The sequence below is a fragment of the Centroberyx gerrardi genome, chromosome 9, assembly GCF_048128805.1.
Source record: "Centroberyx gerrardi isolate f3 chromosome 9, fCenGer3.hap1.cur.20231027, whole genome shotgun sequence".
Taxonomy (NCBI): domain Eukaryota; kingdom Metazoa; phylum Chordata; class Actinopteri; order Beryciformes; family Berycidae; genus Centroberyx; species Centroberyx gerrardi.
In genome coordinates, this window is record NC_136005.1 from 28,834,866 (window position 1) to 28,857,634 (window position 22,769).

At 41.5% G+C, this 22,769-nt stretch overlaps 2 protein-coding genes and 3 non-coding genes across 5 annotated transcripts; 3 read left to right on the forward strand and 2 right to left on the reverse strand.

Moving 5' to 3' along the window:
• Nucleotides 1–6,837: 6,837 nt before the first annotated feature.
• Nucleotides 6,838–14,311, reverse strand: LOC139926580 (fetuin-B). Its single transcript, XM_071918334.2, has 7 exons — nt 14,114–14,311; nt 13,005–13,118; nt 12,664–12,742; nt 11,887–12,053; nt 11,615–11,728; nt 11,092–11,226; nt 6,838–7,107 (listed from the first exon to the last, which is right to left on the reverse strand). The coding sequence occupies exons 1-7, from the start codon at nt 14,309–14,311 to the stop codon at nt 6,838–6,840; spliced, it is 1,077 nt and encodes a 358-aa protein (XP_071774435.2).
• Nucleotides 9,155–9,237, forward strand: trnal-caa (transfer RNA leucine (anticodon CAA)). The gene has a single exon. It is a non-coding gene; the product is annotated as a tRNA-Leu (tRNA).
• trnal-uaa (transfer RNA leucine (anticodon UAA)) lies at nt 10,090–10,172 on the forward strand. The gene has a single exon. It is a non-coding gene; the product is annotated as a tRNA-Leu (tRNA).
• trnal-caa (transfer RNA leucine (anticodon CAA)) lies at nt 10,436–10,518 on the forward strand. The gene has a single exon. It is a non-coding gene; the product is annotated as a tRNA-Leu (tRNA).
• A 2,065-nt stretch (nt 14,312–16,376) lies between the features above and the next one.
• Nucleotides 16,377–21,463, reverse strand: fetub (fetuin B). Its single transcript, XM_071918333.2, has 7 exons — nt 21,248–21,463; nt 19,993–20,106; nt 19,462–19,549; nt 18,692–18,858; nt 18,151–18,264; nt 17,705–17,788; nt 16,377–17,300 (listed from the first exon to the last, which is right to left on the reverse strand). Exons 1-7 carry the CDS (start codon nt 21,461–21,463, stop codon nt 16,551–16,553), a joined length of 1,533 nt encoding a protein of 510 aa, XP_071774434.1. The 3' UTR covers nt 16,377–16,550.
• Nucleotides 21,464–22,769: the final 1,306 nt, after the last annotated feature.

The window sequence follows — 22,769 nt, forward strand, 5'->3', positions numbered from 1 at the left end:
TCTGAGTGACTTCCAGCTGTGGATGTGGCCAAGTGAATGCAAGGGTGACACCATGTGGATACAGTACGAAATGCAGAAATGCTCTAAACACATCTCTGTCACTCATAAATCTATCTATCAATGGTTTTGAAAGGTGCTATATCAATAAAGTTTTACTCACTTTACTTACTATGTGTGCACTCCCCTGTCTTGGCCAAGGCACTGTAGGCGCAATAAAGCCCATACAGAAAAGACTAAATGACTTTCATGCAAGCTTACTTAAAAGAAAATGCATATGTATGTATACGTATATATGTAAGGGATAGAAAGTGAAAAAGAAAAAAAGCCAATTCATCATTGTATATTCTGGTGTGTTTCTTGACCGGCATGTTTCTTGGTTCTTGCAGACAGCAGTTTGGAAATATTTGACATGTCTGATATGTTTTATTACTTGCGGATTCCTTCCACTGCTGCTTGCCAGACCATTCTTTATTTATTTTGAGCGTTTCAAAGAAAACAAAACAGAAGAAAACTCAGAGTAGAGCAACAGTTGATGGTGGCTACATCTCTATAGAGCTGCGTGTTCCACATATGGAGAATAATGGCATTCTGTGCCACGGAACGGGACAAATGAGTCACTTTGTTGCTTGGCAGCCTGAGGACTCCATTCTAAACAAGTGAATGCATTTGTATTCACCCGGCTTTGCCTGGAGACCGACGGCCCATAGACTTGTTCCCCTCCAGAACCGTTTCACATTCTCTCACAGGCAACCGAGCACATTGTGTGCCTCGGCCTTAACGGGCCTATGAAACTGTCACCGCAAATCACAGCCTCCTTCGCAGCAACGCTCTTTTGTTGTGGGGCTCTTTACTCAGACCAGTGCCTAACACACCGCAATAAACCTATCAAAGGCAAGATGTTTGATGAGTTTCCAATCTGATATAATGACCAAGGATAAAAGACTTTACTAGGTGCCATCACCTGGGATATGTCCGCACGCACACGCACACGCACACGCACACGCACACGCACACGCACACACACACGGACTCACTTTAGTACGTTATGTAGTTTGTTGAGTCTGAGTATCTGCTGCTTTTGTTGTCCGTTCAAAGCAAGGAGTGGGTCCATCCTTTACCTTCAGACTAGTTCCAATCCTCTTTGTCCTGCTGTCATCCTGCATCCTGAACTGTGTGTAGAGGATACTGGACACTTTCTTCAAGAAGGAAAGCCTCCAGTGCTTTGAGGGATGAAGAAGGTGGAAATCTACCTCCCATAAAGGTTTGATGATGTTTAGATCTGCTGGTGGGAGGCCACTGAAGGTGTTTGACCTTGCCCTGATGCTCGTGAAGTCATTCTTGGATTTGTTTAGAAATGTAGATGGGCTCTTTATCATCTTGGGATATGAGTACATCCTGAGAATAGTGTGGTCCTGGTGCTGTGCTCATTTTTCTCCAAACATAAACCTGTCTGGATGGAAAAAAGGGTGAAAGGGTAAAAGATGACTCATCAGACCAGATTACCTTCAGGTTTTGAGCTCCTTACACCGGGTTATACAAGTGATTTCTGAATGGAAGCCCTGCCATAAAAAGCAGCTTTGTGAAACTCATGATGTACAGTTTTTGTTGAGACTGTATGACAGAGGTCTTGGTTCAATTCTGTGGCATTTCTTGAGTCTGTAGTTTTGTGGTGTTTATCATCTATCCTGTTAAGTGTCCGTCTGTCTGTCAGTGAGCTTCAACCTGCCGCCGCTGTTCCTCTTTGCAGATGCAGTTTGTCTGTGTTTATGCTGTCATGGTTTTCCAGACTCTTCCCCTTGTCACAATAAATAACTTTGCAGTTTTTGTGGCCAATGCTCCTGCAATCCATCACTGACTATATGGCCTCTTTGGAACTTAGCCTCATGTTGAAAACTCACATAAAAGTGGTGACTGACAGACTTCTTTTAAAGCTTACATTTACCGATCATACATACTTTTTTCATGTGGTGTTTCCGTTATTGTTACCACCACCTGTATATATTGCACTTGTGTAAATACTTTTGTAGCAAATGTTATATTCTTTTGTCACCATCTTTGCTGTGATTACATGCCAACACCTGAAGGTACATTCACCAATCACAAGTGTGCATTTAATTCTCTTATGTCGAGAGGATTGGCCAGCATGCACTGCGATTGGCTGATGACTTTTATTTTGAAGGTGAGGGTGCACTGAACCGAAAGTTAGACGCTAAAACTAACAAAAATTAACAAATATCGATTGAAACAGCTTATAGCAGCATTGTTTCATGAATTGCAGCAAAAGCGAGAGGAGCTGGCAGAATCAATAATACTCTTTTATGGCGCTTTCATGACATTATTGTGCTTTGTTTACATGAGAGCTAGTGGTAGTCACCAGGTGACGCTGTTCATTTCTTTACCAGTAGGTGACTCTGAACACCACATCTACTGTGGATCAAAGAGGCTAGTCTCCATGATGAGAGAAACACCTGTAACTTCACTGTGGCTAAACAGGTTTTCAGTAGGCTTCTCATTACATTCCAGTCACAGCCATTAAAAAGATAGGATAATAACGCATTTGCCCTCGGCAGATCAGGTTGGCCAAGACATGATGCTATTTTGTTAGCAAGATAACTAGCAAATACTCTAGTTAGCGAGTATATCCAAGTCAGTAAACACGCCTTACCACTAATCCCAAGAGCTCTTCCGATCCCGACCGGTATGTCACGTTTCTTTTCAACATTTTTAGATTTTTTTTTTGGTCTTTGTCGAATAGTCGGGTTCCTCTGGACTTCCGTCATCAGTTCCTCAGCAGGCAATGCCATCACTGTAGTGAACTACTGACTTCTCCCACCCCGTCCTTTGTAGAACTTTATTTTGGTTGGTTGAAAATGTTTTATCGTTGTCTCTACATCCAAAAAAAACAAATCGCTCTGAGATGGAACCAACAATATAGTTATAGTTGTCGTTTTGGATGTTTTTATAGTTATAGTTGTAGTGTGAACACAGACATTCTATTTACTTAGCACGATTTAAATCTTGTTGTAGTTATCTTCATAGTTAACGTTCTAGATGTGAATGGGCCTTTAAAATTGTACAAAGTGCCAATTATATAGTATATCACTACAATACGTATTATACTAGGGTGCGAAAGCCAAGAGGAGGCGAGACATCAAGGGCCCGGCTTGCACTAGGTCAACCTGGTCTTCTTAAAGAAGCACAGCCAGTTTTCATTTCTGCTCAACCGGAAGTCTGTCCAGCCAGGCACTGGCGCTCAGCATGTAGGACTAAAGTAAATGTATTTAGTTAATTTAGTATGGATGAGATTGCTTTAAATTATAGTAAATAATTTTACATTGTATTAATTGATTTAGTATCGACCGTTTCATCTGGTTGTTTTTGCATTGCTGCTGCAGTGAAAACATCCGGTCAGCTGTTTACACTAGGAAGTGGTTTTCAAGCTGAAAACAAGCTCAAATTGCTTGAAATTACAGATAAAAAACCTTTAGCTCATATCGTTATGTGGCTGGGTGTTTTCTAAGGACTGGGAAAACACATTCTCAAAAATAGGAAAGTAGGAAGGAAGATTTACATTCCCTAAGGTCGAGGAAAGGTGCCGTGCATGGATCAATGCATCAGAAACTGTCTCACTTTATCACAGGTAAAGTTACAAAACCACATCATTATACACAGATATCCAGATAAAGCTGGCACTTCAGGCGATTTAGCATTTTTCTAGTGCATCTGGTTTAAATCTTAACCTTTGAAAATGTGATGTTTTATTACTGGCGTTCCAGTAAAACACTGTGTCAAGTACCTTGGCATTCATGTATCAAGGAATGAGCAGATAGAGGACAGCTCAAAAACACCAAAGCTATTTTAAACTAAACTTAAATTTGGTGTCACCCAGCAGCATTACATAAAAAACAAAAATTAACAAAACAGTAACAAATGCAGACAGTTCAACACAGCAGAGAAATGGAGCTAATATATAAAAGCATATATAAAACTCACTATCATTATCATCCATTGGATGCAAACAGGCAACTACCTTATCCTTCCTGCCCTCAATATTCTGTACACTCTATCCCATTTTGTATGAATCTGTTCTGAAACTATGGAAGAGGATTAGGGCCACATGTGAAAAATGTATTTGAGTTCTGACTTTAATATAAGAATTCTGACTTTAATCTCAGAACTCAAGTAAATTTTTCACATGTGGCCCAAATCGTCTTCTGTAAGAAATAGAGGGAAACACAAGAGGCATAAAAAAACAGACAAGAAAAGACATACAGCTATCCCTTTATAAAACAATAAGCGTGGAATGAAAAAAAAAGTGACAGTTTGATGCAATCTGTTTTATGAAAACAAGGCTTTAAAAGTTTGTGTTCTTCGAGATGAAGTAGGACTAGTCGGTGCAATAATGTATCTAAGTGCAATACTATATTTGTGCAATGTGATGGGTTTTAATTGTTTGTTATGCAATCACTTACCTGTGCTGTCTTGTCTGTGTTCCAGGGTGTTCGGGCAAAGCAGTTCCCCGGGTGTCCAAGCACCTATATGTAGTTCCGGGAGGGACCATGTGATAGGATAGCAGAGGGGGGTGTTGTGTAATTGGGTTAAGAGTGTACTATTAATACGTTGTAATATGTATTTTGTTGATTATTTGTTTGAGAATAAGATCTGTTTCACTGTATGTATTAGATAGACTTGGTTGGTAGGTTAAAGGGGAAATGTGTGGTAGGGGTAAGTACACCCCTATTGTTGGTAGCATCCAGGTAGATTACCTGTGGCAGAGTATAAAAAGCTGCCAGTTGATGTCTCACTCTGCTGCTGGTAGGACCCTGGAGAGCTGCTCACAGCTATGCTCCTTCATTGTGATTGGTTGGCTGAGAAAAAAGCAGTTTACATCACCCGGCGCGTTTCTGAAAAGTTGAAAATTATTCAACTTCTGAAAGTGCTCCACTCTGCCAAAACAACACCTGGCGCAGCGCTTTTTCGGGAGCAGGCGCCTTTTGTGCACTTTGCGGCCACTTCCCTTTGCTTTTAATGGAAAAAAGGTGCTGGCAGTTGGGGAAAAAACACTCTGTGTGAACGCAGCCCAATTCTTGTGTTTGGTTTGAGACAGGATCGCCTCTGGGTTAATCCAGTCTCTCCCTATGCCAAGCAGTTTTAATGTTTAAATATACCCGCAAGCGGCAGTTGGCTGGGTCCATGCACCTGATGACCTGTAGCCCCTACAGTTTCTGACATCCAGACACTTTTAGGGGGCGAAATAAGAAGAAGAATCCGAACAAAAACAACAGGGTTCCAGCACTATGTGCTTGGACCTCTAATTAGGGGCTACAAAAACTGTTTAACATGTCTGAGAAATGCACCAACAAATCATTTATAATACATGAGTAAAGTCCAGTGCAGCAATTTAACATTTATAAATTTATGAAGCATTAAAGCGTTACTTGTTAACGCTCAACATACAAATTTATACATCATCACTAAAGCCAATGGTAACTTTATTGGCTCCTATGTAAATCTAACTGTACATGTATTCATTTAAAGGTTATTTTTTGACATTTCTGCTTTATTGGACAGCACAGTTCTTAGACCACTAAGCCACCAGGACGCCCCAAACTGTCCCTGTATCAACACTGGGTAATCATGTACAAGTGATGTAGCAGTGGTATTCTTAACTTATCAATCAGACATAAAACTTTAATTTCATTACTAATGAACTACTATGAACTACTCAAATATTTATAAGCAACTTACATATTATTATTTAATTGTGTTAATTGTGTCCAAGTGTTATCCAAATATTATTTAATATAGTTTGCAGTGTAATATATGTATTTATGTTACACCCTTTGTTGCAATGCATGATGAACGTTCTTTGTTAAAAGGACATGGTTAATTTGATTTGATGTATGAACACAAATTGAATGTTTGCAAAGAAGATGCACTGTAGAACATTACAGGAAAAATCCATGCTTGGATACTTTTACACTGTTAGATTTCACCAATTTGTGATGTTGTAATGTTGGTGTACCCATGTCCTCAGCCTGCCTCCTCTATTTCTACTGCAGTTAGTGAAGTTAGGCCAATTTCCCAGAATGCCAACAACAACATCCAGGAAAGGGGCGTGAACGTGTTGCTTTCAATCAAAGCTGTGTATGTGGGCATATAAATATAGTTAGCTAACTAGTTTGTGAACACTGGGCCATGTCTATGATTATGGCTGCGCCCCTTACTCAAAACACAGCATGACTTATGGCTGCATTGCATTCTGGTCTCTTGAGGCTACTGTTGGTGGAGAAATTGGTCTCTCAGCCTCTTCTACGTTGGACTTCTCCCTGTATGATTGAAGCTCTTGCTCTTTGATTCTGAGGGATCTATCAAACTCCATTGTAGTTGCACTTTACTTTTGGCCAGTTATCCATGGGAATTAGACCACCAAAGAAAAAAATAGGCCCAGAAATGCAAGGTACATTGCCAATAGCTGTTTTAGAGTGGATTCTTCGTTTAATTCAACCAATAAGAGCAGCTATGTCTCTGAGAAACTGAAACTGCAATCTGCCAAATAAATCCATGTAAACCTGGGTTATGGGAGGAAATCATGTTCCTTAAAGCCATATAAATGCTTTAATCCAACTAGCACCTTCATCTGATTATTCACAATAACTAGAGTATGTGCATGTAAGTGAACCCACTGTCCACTCAAATTTTCCTTCTAGGTTACTACGTCATCTTGTCTCTGAACTGATTGGCACATACAGGAACAGTGTAGCTCGAGCAGCTTATCAAAACTCAACCCGACCTGTCCCAGCCAATCAGAGCGTGCGTCTGTCCAGACGCAGCCAATCAGAGCTTGAGTCTGTCTATGCCCAAATGGTGTCTGCGAGGACCGGGGCAGGAGCTGGCTGGTGGGGACGATCTGGAAGGAGCAGGGTGATCCACCACAATCCCAACAGAGCCTCTAGGCTTGACAGTCTGGTCTGGTCTGGTACTGGGAGTACTGGGCGTCGCAGAGTGCAGGTGCTCATGGGGGTGCAGGTGGGTGTGGTTGTGCTGCTGATGCCCAGCATGCCCACTATCTGCCTTGGCATGGGCCTGTTCTTCCACCCTGGCAGCCTACAGAGGAAGGCAAAACAGAGGATGGTTAACTCCGTCGATTCTAGTATCTGCTGCTTTCAGCAAGCTTTAAGTTCAAATCTATTGGGAATTTCTGATGGCACACATGAAAGCAACTCATAGTGTAGTACTGTAGAAGGGAGGAGAACCAATGACTGTAGTGCCATGCCAGAGAGAGGCAGGACATTCAAATGTGATGAACTTGTCACAAGCTCATGGTAAATAAATTTGATTAGATTTATTCAGCGCAAATTCAATGTTTGCCAAAAAGATGCATGATAGAACATCAAGCTATGATTAGAAACTCTGTGATATCAGCATATTATTTGTGAATGTAGACATATCACCATAAATTTAAGTCACAATCTAGAGACCACGATTGGCTGAGAGGTTAAGGTGTTGGACTTAAAATCCAATGGACAAATGTCCTTGTGGGTTCGAACCCCACTCCTGGTAAGTTGCTGATACTTTAGTAAGTTAATGAAGTCTTTCTCTGTACTGTTTTACCCCCTCTGAGTACAATACAGTCTGGAATCATAGTGAATTCCCCACAAGTATCAAAACTACTTGTCAGAAGTAGAATTCAGATCAAGAGAGTGGTCAGATGTTTGAACACTATTGTAGAGGCAAGGTTCATCCCACAATTCAATCCCACTCCTGGTAGATGACTTTAGGTTGCTGGCAGATGCTAGATGTTCTTCAGAAATATCAAAGTCTGAGCAAATGGACTATTCTACTTTCAGACAAACAGTTAAGATTGCAAGAGTGGCATATATTTCTGACCTAAAAAATTCTGGTTAAAATCATGTAAATGTCAAATGTTTACAAAAGGCAAACAGTATAAAATATATAATGGAATCCACTTACACCACTTTGGAAGGCTGAGCAGTTCCATTAAAGTTTCCATCGTCTTTTATTTTGACACCCCTCTCCTGGCAAATTTGTGTGGGTGGACCATATACACCATATAACATTCTGTAGTGTTAATATCTTTAGCCCTCCACCAGCACAGCTGAGAAGTTACAGCGTTTCACTACAAATACAATGGGCGCATGTCCATGTCAGTCCAAGTCCACTCCTGTTATGAAGCCCATCTTCACAGGGAGAAAATTGAGAGAAAGCTCCCAAAAGGACATGAAATCTGAAAGGTTTCCAGCTAGTATTGGGCAGTCCATAGACATCCCTTACCATTCACTACAAGCAAACAAAGGTCCTTTGTGAGTCTTGGCCCATTTTTACAAAACAAATGTTGGCTGACCTCCAAGGTGACATGGCACCAGGATGGCAGCGGGGTTAACGCATTGCACTCAAGATGCAATGAACAAATGTTCTCTTGGTTTCAAATCCCACTCTTGGGAGTAGTGTCTTGTTTGCTAGCAGATGCTAGATGTTCTTCAGAAACATTGAAGTCTCAAATTTCAAAATTTGAAGACCAAATGGACTCTTAGGTGTTCTTGGACACCAGAATGCCTAAGACAGGCAAACAAGTTAAGAATGCAAGAATGGCATGCGTTTCTGAAGTCATATGTAAAAATTATCGTAACTCCATGGTACATTTCAAGCTTATGCTACTAACCCCTCCCCCAGCTACAGTTTTGAAGCCTCCCCTTCATTTCGGTTTAAGTCCTACCACAGCTAGTAGCCCTTTGCTGGCTGATGCTAGTGTGTTTTATAGGATGGAGAAAAATGCTCTTAAGAATCATGTAAATGTCCTAAACATGACATATACACCATTAACGTTCTGTAGTTTTAGTATCTTTAGTATCTTCCTCCACTAGGATAGCTGAGAAGTTACAGTATTTGTCAAGATACAATGGGTGCATGTCCATGTCAGCTGAAGTCCACTCCTGTTATGAAGCCCATCTTCACAGGGAGAAAATTGAGAGAAATTCTCAGAAGCTCGCAAAAGGACATGACATCTGAAATGTTTCCAGTATTGGGGCAATCCATAGATATCCCTTACCATTCACTTCAAACCCATCTCTGGTAAAACAAAGGTCCTTCTTTGTGAGTCTTGGCCCATTTTTGCAAAACAAAGTGATGTGGAACCAGGATGGCCGAGTGGTTAAGGCGTTGCACTCAAGATGCAATGAACAGATGTTCTCGTGGGTTCAAATCCCACTCCTGGTAGCAGTCTCTCCTTTGCTATCTGACTCTGCTGCCCTCCATGTTCTTCAGTCATGAAATTCTTGGACACAAGAATGGCTAAGTCATTCAGGCTTAAAAGACAAGATGCAGTGTACACATGTCCTTGTCTTTCCTTAATTGTATGAATCCTTACTTTACAGGTTATTACTGGTGTGCCATGCATCATGGTAATGGTAAATGACTCGCAATATGGAAAATTAATTGGCGTGTATGTGAACAGCAGTGAACCGTTTCCTGAATGTATATCTTAACAGTTACAAGCATCTGTAGTATGTGAAGCTTAAGGCCATTGGTCTTAAAATCCAATCAGATTAACTTCGATGCACTCAAACTCCACCTCTGAAAGAACATTGTCAGTTGTTTGTATTAAATGAATTTTGGCCTACTGTTCCACGCTCTTACATAGTGCTGAACCCCACAAGCAGTGCTGTGTGCGACCAGGATGGCACAGTGGTTAAGACATTGCACAAAAGATGCAATGGGTATTATCCTCATGGGTTCATTAATAATACCTTGTTTCCTATCCTAGCCACTGTAAAGGTTTAAGAAATGTTCTCCAAACAGCCCCCATAAATCAAAGATTTAATGGAGTTGACTTTGACGTGACGCACTTTCTTAGCAATAGTTGTTAAATCTCTAACAAATGTGGGCATAGCTCAATAAAGAGTCCCAACAGCAACATATCAAAATGCATGTGTTATGTGTTCACCCTTTTAAAAAATGCACTATAGTCTAATCTGTCGGAGGTGGAGGGAGGTGAGCAGCAGCTTGATAAGATGAATGGCACCTGATTCCAATGAAGGTCCCTATATCTGTCTTTTGTTCTTACGGTGGACCAGGATGGCCGAGAGGTTAAGGCGTTGGACTTAAGATCCAATGGACAAATGTCCTCGTGGGTTCGAACCCCACTCCTGGTAAGATGCTGATACTTGAGAGAGTTGATGAAGACTTTTTGTACAGTGGAATCATAGTGAATTCCCCACGAGTATCAAAACTACTTGTCAGAAGTAGGATTCAGATCAAGAGAGTGGTCAGATGTTTGCTGGAGAGGCAAGGTTCATCACAGTAGCAGTGTGGTACTTAAAATCCATCTATGGTAAAATGAAGGTTTTTCTCTCTGAATCTTGGTCCAATTTTGCAAAACAAATGTTAGCTGACCTTCACTGCCAGGTGATGTGTGACCAGGATGGCCGAGTGGTTAAGGCGTTGCACTCAAGATGCAATGAACGTATGTTCTCGTGGGTTCAAATCCCACTCCTGGTAGTAGTCTCTCGTTTGCTAGCAGATGCTAGATGTTCTTAAGAAATATTAAAGTCTGAGCAAATGGACTTTTCTACATTAAGGCAAACAGTTACAAATGCAAGAGTGGCATATGTTTCTATTCTTTCGTATGTTACCTCACAAATGCTTTTTAAAATCATGCAAATGTCAAATGTTTACAAAAGGCAAACAGTATAAAATATAAAATGGAATCCACTTACACCACTTTGGAAGGCTGAGCAGTTCCATTAAAGCAATGCAATGGGTATTATCCTCATGGGTTCACTAATAATACCTAATACCTTCCCTAACCCTAGCCTCTGTAAAGGTTTAAGAAATGTTCTCCAAACAGCCCCCATGAATCAAAGATTTAATGTAGCTGACTTTGACGTGACGCACTTTCTTAGCAATAGTTGTTAAATTTCCAATAATTGACTTTTCACTGATTTTCAGTGTATGTACATCCCCGCAGTATCAATCAAAGAATGATTTATACACAATGCATATCATTAATGCATTGCCTGAGTGATCAGCTAGGATTTGGTTCAGATGTTTGAGGCCCTACTGTGTAGTTACCTCAGGTTCGTAGATCTCACACTTCACCTCCACGGGCTGCCTGTTCTGAAATGGGCTCTCCTTCATTTTGACGGGCAGCCTCACTTCAAACTGGTCTTCATGGGCTGTGTGTGAGCCCTGACAGAAGCCTCTATGCTGGGAGAGAAGACATTAAGAATTAAGAAAATTCTGCTGTCTTAAGCTGTTTTGAACCCATTTCCTTATTATTTTTAAGGACACTGTCTCCTGCATGAGCTGCTCCTTGATGTTGTTCCAACAAAATTCATCAACATTTTATCTGTTAGAAATATCTCCTTGGCCTTTGACTTTCCCCTTTAGTTTAGTTTTCTAAGCTGCCTTTTTTTTTTAAGTTTTAGAAAAATAACTTTTACTTACTTTATAAACTCTGCTTTAAGATAAGTGCAACAGAAATCAGACATTAAGTTTATGTTATTATTATTGTGTGTGTGTGTGTGTGTGTGTGTGTGTGTGTGTAGGTGTGTGTGTGTGTGTGTGTGTGTGTGTGTATGCGCGCGCTACTCACAGCAAACTGACAGTCCATGGGTGGGCAGTTGCTCGGCTCATAAGCATCTGTTTTCTTGGAACACACTGTCTCCTGAATGGTGAACTCCACAAAGTAGGATGGACCCACAACCCACTGAGGAGGCACACAAACACACACACACACACACACACACACACACACACACACACACACACACATGCACACACACATAAAAACGTACAACACACCTGTGAACCTCCTACTCCTCTTGCTGGTTGGTTAATTGTTTGGATATTTAGAATTAAACTAACCTGTGAACTGGCTTTCGTAATATTCTCCAGGGTGAAGTAGTTGTCCAGGCGGCTCTCTGCATTAAACCTCTGCAGGGAGAGGTTGGCTGTCTCCATGACGATAGGCTCGTCTAACTTGTCAGCTGTGGGGCAGTCGGGACACACATGCACCACTGCAGTGGGAGGGACTGAACACAAGGGTCAAAGGTCAAACAGACTGACAGGAACATCACCAGAAATGTTTGACAATAACGAAAAAATCATTGTAATATTTTCATAATTTTCCTGTAGGGACTTAAAGTGTGTCTCTTGTACTCAATAGTGAGTTTACAGTAACCTTATTGTACTTCATGAAATGTTTCATCTTTTATGGTATAATATTCCTATGATATTCCTATGGGATATGATATACATTTTATAGTTTTGCTGTGATATTTATGAAGTATCTTTCTAAAATGTGCTATAGGATTACAATAGTTCTTATTTTTTTGAAAGGCTGGCCATCAGAGACTAGCCACACCTTACAAGCCACCTGTAAAGTAGCCAATTGGCTCTGTTATTTATCTATGGGAAGCATTTTGGTACATGCATGGTGTGGTATAGAAATAGCATTTATGTATCGCTTGCTTTCTGTTAGTTTGTGATGCAGGTACTGTCCCTCACTACCATTTACAAAATGGTAAGTGAATGTCCTTGAGAAGCCCACTAAACACGTTCCATGAGTCTGGGACTTAATATATGTAGCTGTTTTTGTCACAGTAAGTACTAAATGAGTCTAAATTACTGCATAGAATCTACCTTGACGAATTGCACAGGAGTAGCTCTGCAGTTCTACTTGAGTGCCAACATAGGCAGATACCTCACACTCTCCATACACCTACAGGACACATGCACGCACACACACACACACACACACACACATACAAAACAAACTTTACACAGGATAAATGCACAAAAAACAGACTGAGATTTTGATCTGAATATAACTTTGGATAATTGATGATTGATGGATAGACTGATTTAACAAATTATTTAATAAATAAACAAATGTATATGAATAATTGCTAACTATCTTACTCCTTACTACTACTTGAGAGAATTCCACACTGTCCTGTACTGCGCCCCTGTGTGGTACTTACTGGAATGTCATCAATACCTCTGACTTCACACTGTTTCCATGGTTTCCTACTGGTCACATGACATTTGGTCTCTAAGACATCTATGACCAGTTTGTAGAGCAACCCGCCTTTCTCCTGTAAACACACACACACACACACACACACACACACACACACAGATTTGCAAAAAATATGCCATATTCTCTGAATTACTAGATATATAATCCTTTTTTAAAATGAGATTGCAGATTTTAAACGTTGAATATATAACATAACTATACACTTAAGTGTTTAGAATACAATAAATAAATTACAATTATAATTTTCCAACAGGGTTTATGGGAAATATGGTCCTAAGTTTGATAAAGCACTAACAATACCACCTTCTTCACTCTCGCTCCTATGGCTAATCTTGTATTTTCCTATAAAATAACAATTTATTTCTCCCTCAAGTGGCTCAAATCTCACTCTGGAATATGGATGTAATTTGCTTTACACCTATGAGAGATCCATTGAAAAATCAATTCAAAGTATTCAAGTATCAAAAGCATAGAAAATAGTGTTGATTGATATTGGCCTTTTAATACAAATCATATATCAGCCAGTCAGTCATGCTGTTTGATTGATTACATATTTATTGTAGAATTGATCACCGTTACACTGATTGTCTATAGGAAACCCTTAACTTGAACTGTTTCTAGTTAGACATTTTGGTCCAATTCCACACAAGTAGGCATGAATATGTAAGATTATGATGATGATGACAACGATGATGATGATGATAATTATTGATATGGTCCTGTGTTTCAGTGGAGAGTTTTAGTTCCTCATGGTCTAAATTCTGCTTCAGAGGCTTTCCATCCTGACAATGAATAGAAGAATACAATTCTAAGGGAAACTCTGAATACTGAATATTTTTTGTCATGAAAATGGTCAACTATGGTGATATTGAATATCAGCACAAAATATCGGCTATCAGTCAAACCCTAGTCTCTGCTAACAAGACTCCTGGTCCCCCCCACTGTTTCCACCCCCTTTCTACTGTTGCATCTTTCAAGATGGCACGGAACCTGGTCATGTGTGTGTGTGTGTGTGTGTGTGTGTGTGTGTGTGCGCGTGCTTGTCCTCACCTGTTCCGGAGTGTGTGAGAGGTTGTACAGTCTGTTGAGGCTGAGGATGTATCCTTGCGTCCGCTCCTGGTTGATCTGCTCCAGGGCCTCCTCCGCCACTCTCACCCCCTCAGGACTCTCGCAGCCTGGCTGCTCTGACCCAGCTCTGCCCCCCTGCTGCAGCACAGCCAGGGCCAGGACCAGCACGTACACACTCATCCTGAAACACACACACACACACCTACACATATGCTAACACACACCTACAGACAGTGGGTAGAATAACAACCCTGATTTTAAACCTAATTAATAGTTGCTGTTCGCTTACTGGAGCCTATAATCTAACATTTATTTACCTATGCTAGACTTGTAATGCCAGTTTTTCACTAGCAGGTCTCGGAGTGGTGTGTGTGAGGCTGAGGCTAGCCGGATGGAGGCTGCTGGACTTTGCCCTCTTTCCCAAAGGATGAGCAAACAGCTGCTATCTGTTGCAGGCCAATGGCTGTCTCTGGCAGACATACAGGGTCATAGGGCACTGGGGAATAGGGAAAATCAAAACCAATTAATTTACAATTTACGATTTGCAATTTAGGCGTTTAGCAGACGCTCTTATGCAGAGCGATTTACAATAAACGCAGTAAACAAATTGAGGATTCCTCAAGCACCAGCAGGGTCAGTAGCCAGATAATTCCACGAAAGCAAAAAGTGCTATAACATCAACATCAAGTAAGAACATCCCTCCTATCAACAGTCATGTGAGGTCGATAAGCAAGTGTAATAATAAGCGCTTTACTGGTGTGCGTGTGTATGTGTGTTGGGAGATATGCAGGGTACAAACCCTGGTTTGGGTACGGGGTCGGGCTTGGGGGGTGGGCTGGAGGTTATGGAGGCCCTTGGTCTCCTTGTAGGCTAACACCAGTGTTTTGAACCAGATGTGAGCAGCCACTGGGAGCCAAAATCAACCCAAAATCAACTAAAGACTTACATATAGATCTGGGCCTTGCTTCTCCTAGTGTGATCCTACAAAGGTTCGTTCATTACCATACTCCAATTGGCCACTACATCATCTCTTTGTTCCATAATAAGGATGACTTGATGATGATGATGATGACCATGATTTTTCCTTCGGCACACATAACACCATTCCACAGCTGACTGAAAGCATTCTTGCATTTGGAAATGACATGTTTCATTATCATGCAAACATGGCTTTTTTTCTTCATTTCCAGCTACTGCAGCTTTCGGTAATACATGGGTTTTGTTTTTTCAGGAGGCGTACTGTACACAGATAAGAGCTGTTTGCTGAGCGTGGAACGCAGATGTGGCCAGTGCATGGTACACTGAGAGAGACAGTGTACATAGAGTGGGTGGGTGGAGGTTCAACTATTGTTTGTTGCATCATGTGTATGAGAGCTACAAAAATACCAATTCATCAGCACACATGAAGTACCTGCTGTGTGTATCCCTTTTGACTCTTTGACTCTGTCCTTTATTGAAATGTCGCATTTATAATATGGCATTTCTGCTTTATTTGATAAGCACAGAGAAACAAGAACAATCAGACATTAAGAGGGTATGATAGGCAACTTGATGGCCTGAGTCACTAGCATGAACCATAAAATGTCCTTTTTTAAAACCTTTTATGTTGTGTTGTGGATGCAAATGTTTCCATGTCTCTTTCTTAACCTGCCTGAATATCACATATGTCACAGGAATAATGTGTGTTTATTATCTCATATCTATTTCCTTCTCCTGTACTGCCAGTATTATTTAATGTAGGTGGTTTTAATCAATCTTATGAGGAATGAGCAAAATTATGAGCTACACGCTGCACAAATATGACATGTATTATATATATATATATATATATTTTTAGGGATTATGCTTATCAAGGTTATTTATTTAAGATATTCTAAGACAATTTATCCTAACAATTTGGCAGATAACTTTCCCAAATTTAAGAAATGTCACTTCTTTGATGAGAATATGCCTTGAAATATGTCTTGAAACACATTTGCTTGAATATTTGCTAAGCTTGTCATATATTGAAGTGCAATACAGCTCTATTATATAAGGCTATATATAGTATACTATTATTATACTATACTATTATTATTATAATATGACAGGGTTTGCCAGGGAAGAGCACATTGGTCTATCAATAAAAAAAAAACACTACATACAATGGATGAATTTGTGGGATCATTTATTGTTTTCTGCAGCCAAACATACATACCATATAAATATGGATGACATCAAAACACTTTCGTGTTTGCCAGCTTGTATGCCTAGAGTAAAACACCATGAATGAGATGGAGGTCAACAAATGATCAGTAAGTTGCGGTGGATTCTATTTTCTTGTGAAATGTATGGAGTAAGCAGATCATGTGTGCCCAGCCTCCTTGCTTCAGCAGACTTCGGGCTGTGTAATATGTGTGTGTTTTTAACATCAGTCTCCTTATGCGGCCGCCTTGAACACGGGGTCCTCGGCGAACATCTTCTCTACCAGGGTGGTTCCGGGCGCCGCTGGGGCGGGGCACTCGGCCGAGATGCCGGCGGGGAAGGCCACGATGGTGGGCTCCTTCTCCCCGGGGACCTGGGGGTCGGGGACGAGGGGCAGGGTGACGCCCGCCTCGGGGCCCGCGGCCGGCTGGTCGGGGAAAGACGGCAGCGTCACGGATCCGTCCATGGCGGGCAGTGACCTCACCTGGCCCTCGGGGTGGTCGTGGGCCGAGGTCTCGTGCACGTGCTCGTGGTGGTGGTGGTGGTGCTCGTGCTCGTGCAGGTGAGCGTGCTTGTGGTCGTGGTCCAGGGCGAGCTCGTGGTCGTGCTCGTGCGTGTGCGTGCCGGTGGCGTGCTTGTAGTCGTGGTGCTGGTTGGGAGCGTCGCCGCTGTGGTTGTGCGCCTTCCCGTGGTGAGTGTGCACGTGGTCGTGGCCGTGCCCGTGGTCGTGGGAGTGGTCGTGGGCGTGGCGGTGGGCGCTGCCCTCGGCGTGGTCGTGCGTGTGGTGGTGCTCGCTGTTGCTGGCGTGCATGTGCGTCTTGTCGTGCTCCCCGTGGCTCTTGGTGTGGTCGTGCTCGTGGTCGTGCGCGTGGCTGTGGTTGTGGGCGCCGTCGTGGTCGTGCGCGTGCTCGTGCGTGTGCGTGTCGTTGTGGCTGTGGTCGGTCTCTCCACCCAGCAGGTGGAGCTTCTTCTCCTTCTCAGCGGCCTGGAGAACACAGTTCAAAAAGACGCTTTATAAAACGGATAGTGCAGGTCCACAACTGTGATTGGCTGAGTCACACTGGAAGCATGTGTTGCTTGGGAACCACGTTGTTTAGCTACTGTTCAAGAACCATATTGCTTGGCAGAAGAATGACATTGAATTATTGCTATAATTGAATTATTATCAATTAAAAATGTAAGGTGTGCTGAACATTTGTGTTCATTCTTTTGAATACAAGGGTGTTATCACTGTTTTAGAAAAGCAATAAGCCACTTGATGCTGTGCTTTATAGTGATTTTATGCCAGAAATAAATAACACCGTCCCCATATAGGCACTCTCCAAAATATAGAATGGAAATCTTTGGAATGGAAAGCTTTGTGTTTTATCGCGGGTTAGAGAGTCTTACCTCGGGCTCGTAGATCTCACACTCTACAGTGATTTCCTCACCACCTGGGGAGTGGGAGTGGGAGGCCTTACAGAAGCCCTTGTGCTGAGGAGAGGAAAACAGGAGAGAGAGAAAGAGAGAGGAGAGGGGAGGAAGAGTTACACTTGAAGCTTTAACAGACTTTAAAAGTAAAGCAAACAGAATTTAAGTGTAATCCTCTACTATAAACTTCTCCCTCGTTGAAATCTCCATAAAAACACATTGGTCCAAGCCTAAATAACCATTCTCTGGTACTTTATAAATATTCTACATGTCATCTCTTTAAGAACTAGGTTTATTCTATGTCTGCACAAAGGGCCAAAATAGTCAAAAGTCAAAATTAATTTGAGTAAGATGTACATTGTAGTGTGAAATACTGTTTAATAAACGAAAACTTTGTTAATTAATATCTAATTTTTATGACTCACTGCAAACTCGCAACCCATGAGAGGACAGTCATCGGCCTTCGTTGTGTCCTTGCTGTTGGCACAGCTGGTCTCCTGGATAGTGTACTGTGCATTGTAAAACGTTGCCATACCCATCTGAAAACACACACATGTAGATACACACACACACACACACACATCCATGTGCACACACAAACACACAGATTTTTGTAGGTGAGATTATTTTTTTTCAAAGTCAAAAGTCTAGTCACATGGAAACGTAGGAACACGTGTTACTATATGAGAACTGTAGTAGTAGAATAGGCTCCATGCTAACACTAACAGCGTACACTATGTTGAGTGATAGTACGCTCCACGCTAACACTTTAGCTATGTTGAGCGATAGTAGGCTCCATGCTAACACTTTAGCTATTGCTAGCTAGTGATAGTAGGCGACTATGTTCTCATCACTTAATGGAAAAGTTAACCACCTTGGTGTATTCCTTTAAAAAGATGGTTAAACGAACAGAAAATAGCATATGGAACCAAATGCCAAATGATAACTTGGTGTTGCAGTGCTGACCGAGAAGGTTGCGCGGGTGACGTTGAGCAGGGCGAAGTGATTGGCCAGTCCACTCTCCTTATTGAACTTCTCCAGGGAGAGGGAGACGGTCTTCAGGATCTCAGCGTTGTCCAGGGCAGTATGGGACGGACAGTCTGGGCACACCTCCGCCACCTTCGCTGCTGGAGCTGCAGGGAGAGAGAGAGAGGAAGTGTGTGTGGTTTGGGGGGGCGGGGGGAGGCTTATATTTGTACTCATGGAGATACATTTCACAAATTTATCCTACATTATACAACAGTTAGTTCCGATCGAGTAATTTGATTGGACAAGAGGCATTCCATGAGTGCTGATATACAGTATAACAGCACTGGGACGCTTTACTGTATGTATCACTCCGCTTCACAGGTGTTCTAATGTAACCTTGATTAGGCTGCGTTCACACATAGCGTTTTTTTGTGTGGAAAAAGTGCTGCCTGGAGCGCTTCTTGTGAGGAGAAATAAAAAGCGGATCACGACAACGTCATCTGACGTTAGCTGAGTAGCTCCTAGCTAACCAGCTGGTTAGCACTTCTAGCAGACAATACAGTGTTGTACAACAGCACTCTCTCTCGTGTGATATTGCTTAACTGCAACAAATCTCCATCTTGAGAAGTCATCTAATCTAGCACTGAGGCAGTATGAAGACACAAATAGATTGACTGGAGAGGGATAACGAATTTCATCAATAGAATTCGAGAAAAAAGCATGTTGCACTCTGGGATTTGCTGTTTTGTAAAGTCGATTTTTCTTACTTGGTCTGATCACACAGTCGTATTTGTAGAGACGCACCACTCTGTGCACCTTGTTGATGTAGATGGCAGCTTTGCACTGTCCATATACCTGCAGGGACACATTACAGACGATTAGCATTTACATTGTGTTTTGGTGTGCAGCACAGAACAGCAACAAAAGAGATAGCTTGATATTTTTGAATTTTAGTCTGTTAATTTTCACCAGACTGTTGATATATTGTGGGAAAGTTCCAAGGTTTCTTCTTCAGCTAACACTACTTTCTCATTGAAACAAAACTGTATATGCTAGCCACAAGCTAATTTGCAGCTAACAGCTCATAAGGAATGCTAACAATGCTAACATGCTGTTCTTCAGTCAATTTAAATGCCAATGCATTTTTCCCAAGAATGCAAAAACTGACGGCTAAAGAAAAAAAGCAGACTAAAATTCTAAATTTCACAAAATAAACCTTGTATTTGTTGTATAATATTGGATAATTTCTATATGTATTTATTGTATGAATGTGTGTGTGTGTGTATCTGTCTTCTAACCGGTGTGTCGTGGAGGGGACGAGCCTCACAGTCCTTCGACTCCTTCCTGCTGAGAACATGACAGTTGGTCTCCACAACATCCAGAGTCAGGTAGAACACCACGCCTGTCTCTCCCTGCAACACACACACACACACACACACACACACACACACACACACACACACACACACACACACACATTATTTCATTGTAAGAACTCAACTTAAACTTTAGCAACATGCACATAATTACAGTCAATAAAGAAGAATGATTTCAATATGGAAACAATGTTCTTGTCATGTTTCAGTGTATTCTTGATTGATATCAAGTAGGCTAATTGTGTACTGGGTAGGAGATAATGAGGTAAATACTGGACCTTTGGACCCACAGTGCAATCGTTTAGCTGACAAGGGTTCAAGCAGTTAATGGATGAAGTTTCATTTTTTGGGTGAATTATTGCTTTAACCATTGTGAGAAATAAGCTAATACTCACATTTGCCTAACTAATGAAACCCATAATTAACCTGAAGTGAATTTCCAAACTGAAACAAAATTCACATACAAAGTTATTCTTAACATCTGTGGCTTTTCTTTTCATTCTGGACTAGAAAACAAAAAAAAAACAAAAAAAACTAAAAAAAACATCTGGTTTTTACCACCAGCTTGTTTTTAATTGCTTCTTAAAATTCACTTTTAGGGACTTACTGTAATGTGATTATCTTTCATGAATTATCTGTGCTCTCCTTTTTTATGTATTGCTTTTATGTTGCTTGCTTTGTTTTTATGTTGTTTTGTTTTACAGTTTTTGGGTTTTATCTTTGTAAAATTTGCTTTGTATTATTATTGTTATTACTATTAGTAGTAGTAGTAGTAGTAGTAATAGTAGTGAATGAATGAATCAGTCCTTCCCAAAGCTGGAAAAAAAGAAGTAGAAGAAATAATGTGACCAACCAACACAGACACACAGAGACACAGAGGCTCTCGCTCTCTCTTTCTCTCTCTCTCTCTCTCTCTCTCTCTCTCACACACACACACACACACACACACACACACACACACACACACACACACACACACAGACACACCAGAGTTTCACTACAATTAAATAGGTGTGGTGAGTCACCCTGCCTCAAGGAGCTATTAACCCTAAAAGAATGTCATTAGTCTGGGTTTCAGTGGAGAGTTTTAGTGTCCCATGATGGTCTAAATGCTGCTTCAGAGGCTTCTCCACCCTGACAAGAATACAATTCTGGGGGAAACGGCGGCGCCACTCACATGTTTCATCAGGTTAACGTTGGACAGCCGGTGCAGGCTGAAGATGTAGCCCTCCTGGCGGTCCTGGTTGATCTTGGTGAGTGCCAGTCCGGCCGCGCCCAGCGCTGACGCATCCTGGCACGACCCCGGCTCCATGCCACCCTGCTCCACTGGGGCGGCGCGGATGCACACGCACCCCGCCACCAACAACAGCGACAACAACACACTGTGCTTCATCGTAGAGGCCTTGGCTGTCTCTGTCTGTCTCTCAAACACACACACACACACACGTATACAGGTCAGTAGGAGAGATGAGCAGAGGGGGAGATACTGTAGGAGCTTTTATACTCTGCTATCTTTTCACGGTACGCCCCCGCCCACTCAGACACACACACACACACACACACACACACAACCACTGCCCCCTCGTCTATCACCTCTGTTTTTGCTTTTTTTTTTTACATGTAACATGGTGTCATCCCCCCCTTTCCCAACAACACAAACTGACTCAGCCTTGGTTCCCCTCAGCCTCAGGTAAACATGACCCTTGACACACACACACACACCTACACACACACCTACACTACACACACACACACACACACACACATGTCACACTGCCCTTTCAAGCTCTTATCTAGGAATGCTGTGTGTGTTGATCTATTCATCCTCCAATCAGAAGACGCTATCGGCTACTGTATAGACTTGCACAACGGAGCTTATCAGTCAGCAGATAATCAGCCCTGGAGCGACGCCCCCCCCCCCCCCCCCCCCCCCCACAGGATCAATGAGGGAGAGTCTTACGGGTGTCAGCTTAAATGCAATCTTAAGAATGACTATCTACATTCTCAAAACAGTGTGTTCAAACCTCACAGCATTAACTCATTTGCCCATATCAGTATATCATATCAAGTCTTGCGGCCCAAAATGGATTATATTGTTTTCAGTTGAATTACTATCACTACTCGCATTTGATACATATGTTCATTGTGCAAATCCTTACATGCAAAACAGTACAAACAACAATCATATGTCATATGTATGAAATTACAATGATTTGATATTGTTGAAAAATTTATTTTTGTAATACACCACAATATCAGACTGGATTACAAGGAGGAAAATTCATCTTTCCAGTATTTTATTTTACACTTTAATTTGGACCACCTGCCTTTTTTTTTTTTTGCTTTACGATTTGTTTAATTTTTTACTGAAAGTTATTGAAACCTCTGAATAAATATGTATGTTGATTTTTCTGCATGGCTCAATATGTTGATGCTAACACTGTGGTCTGTAGATTGATTACTGTCATTTGGTGATCACCTGTCTCAATATGATATAAGGCAACGGAGCACAAATGCAGGGTTATGTCACATTGATGCTGATGCTTAGCATATTGTCTGTCTTTGTTTACACAATGATAAAGCACCATTTCCATTTGGCGATTTCCAACTGATATATATTTAGTTTTGAAACATGAGTTAAACATTTTGAGTGTTTGAGGGCCTTTTGCAGGTGAACTATAGTGGTGTGCTAAACACAT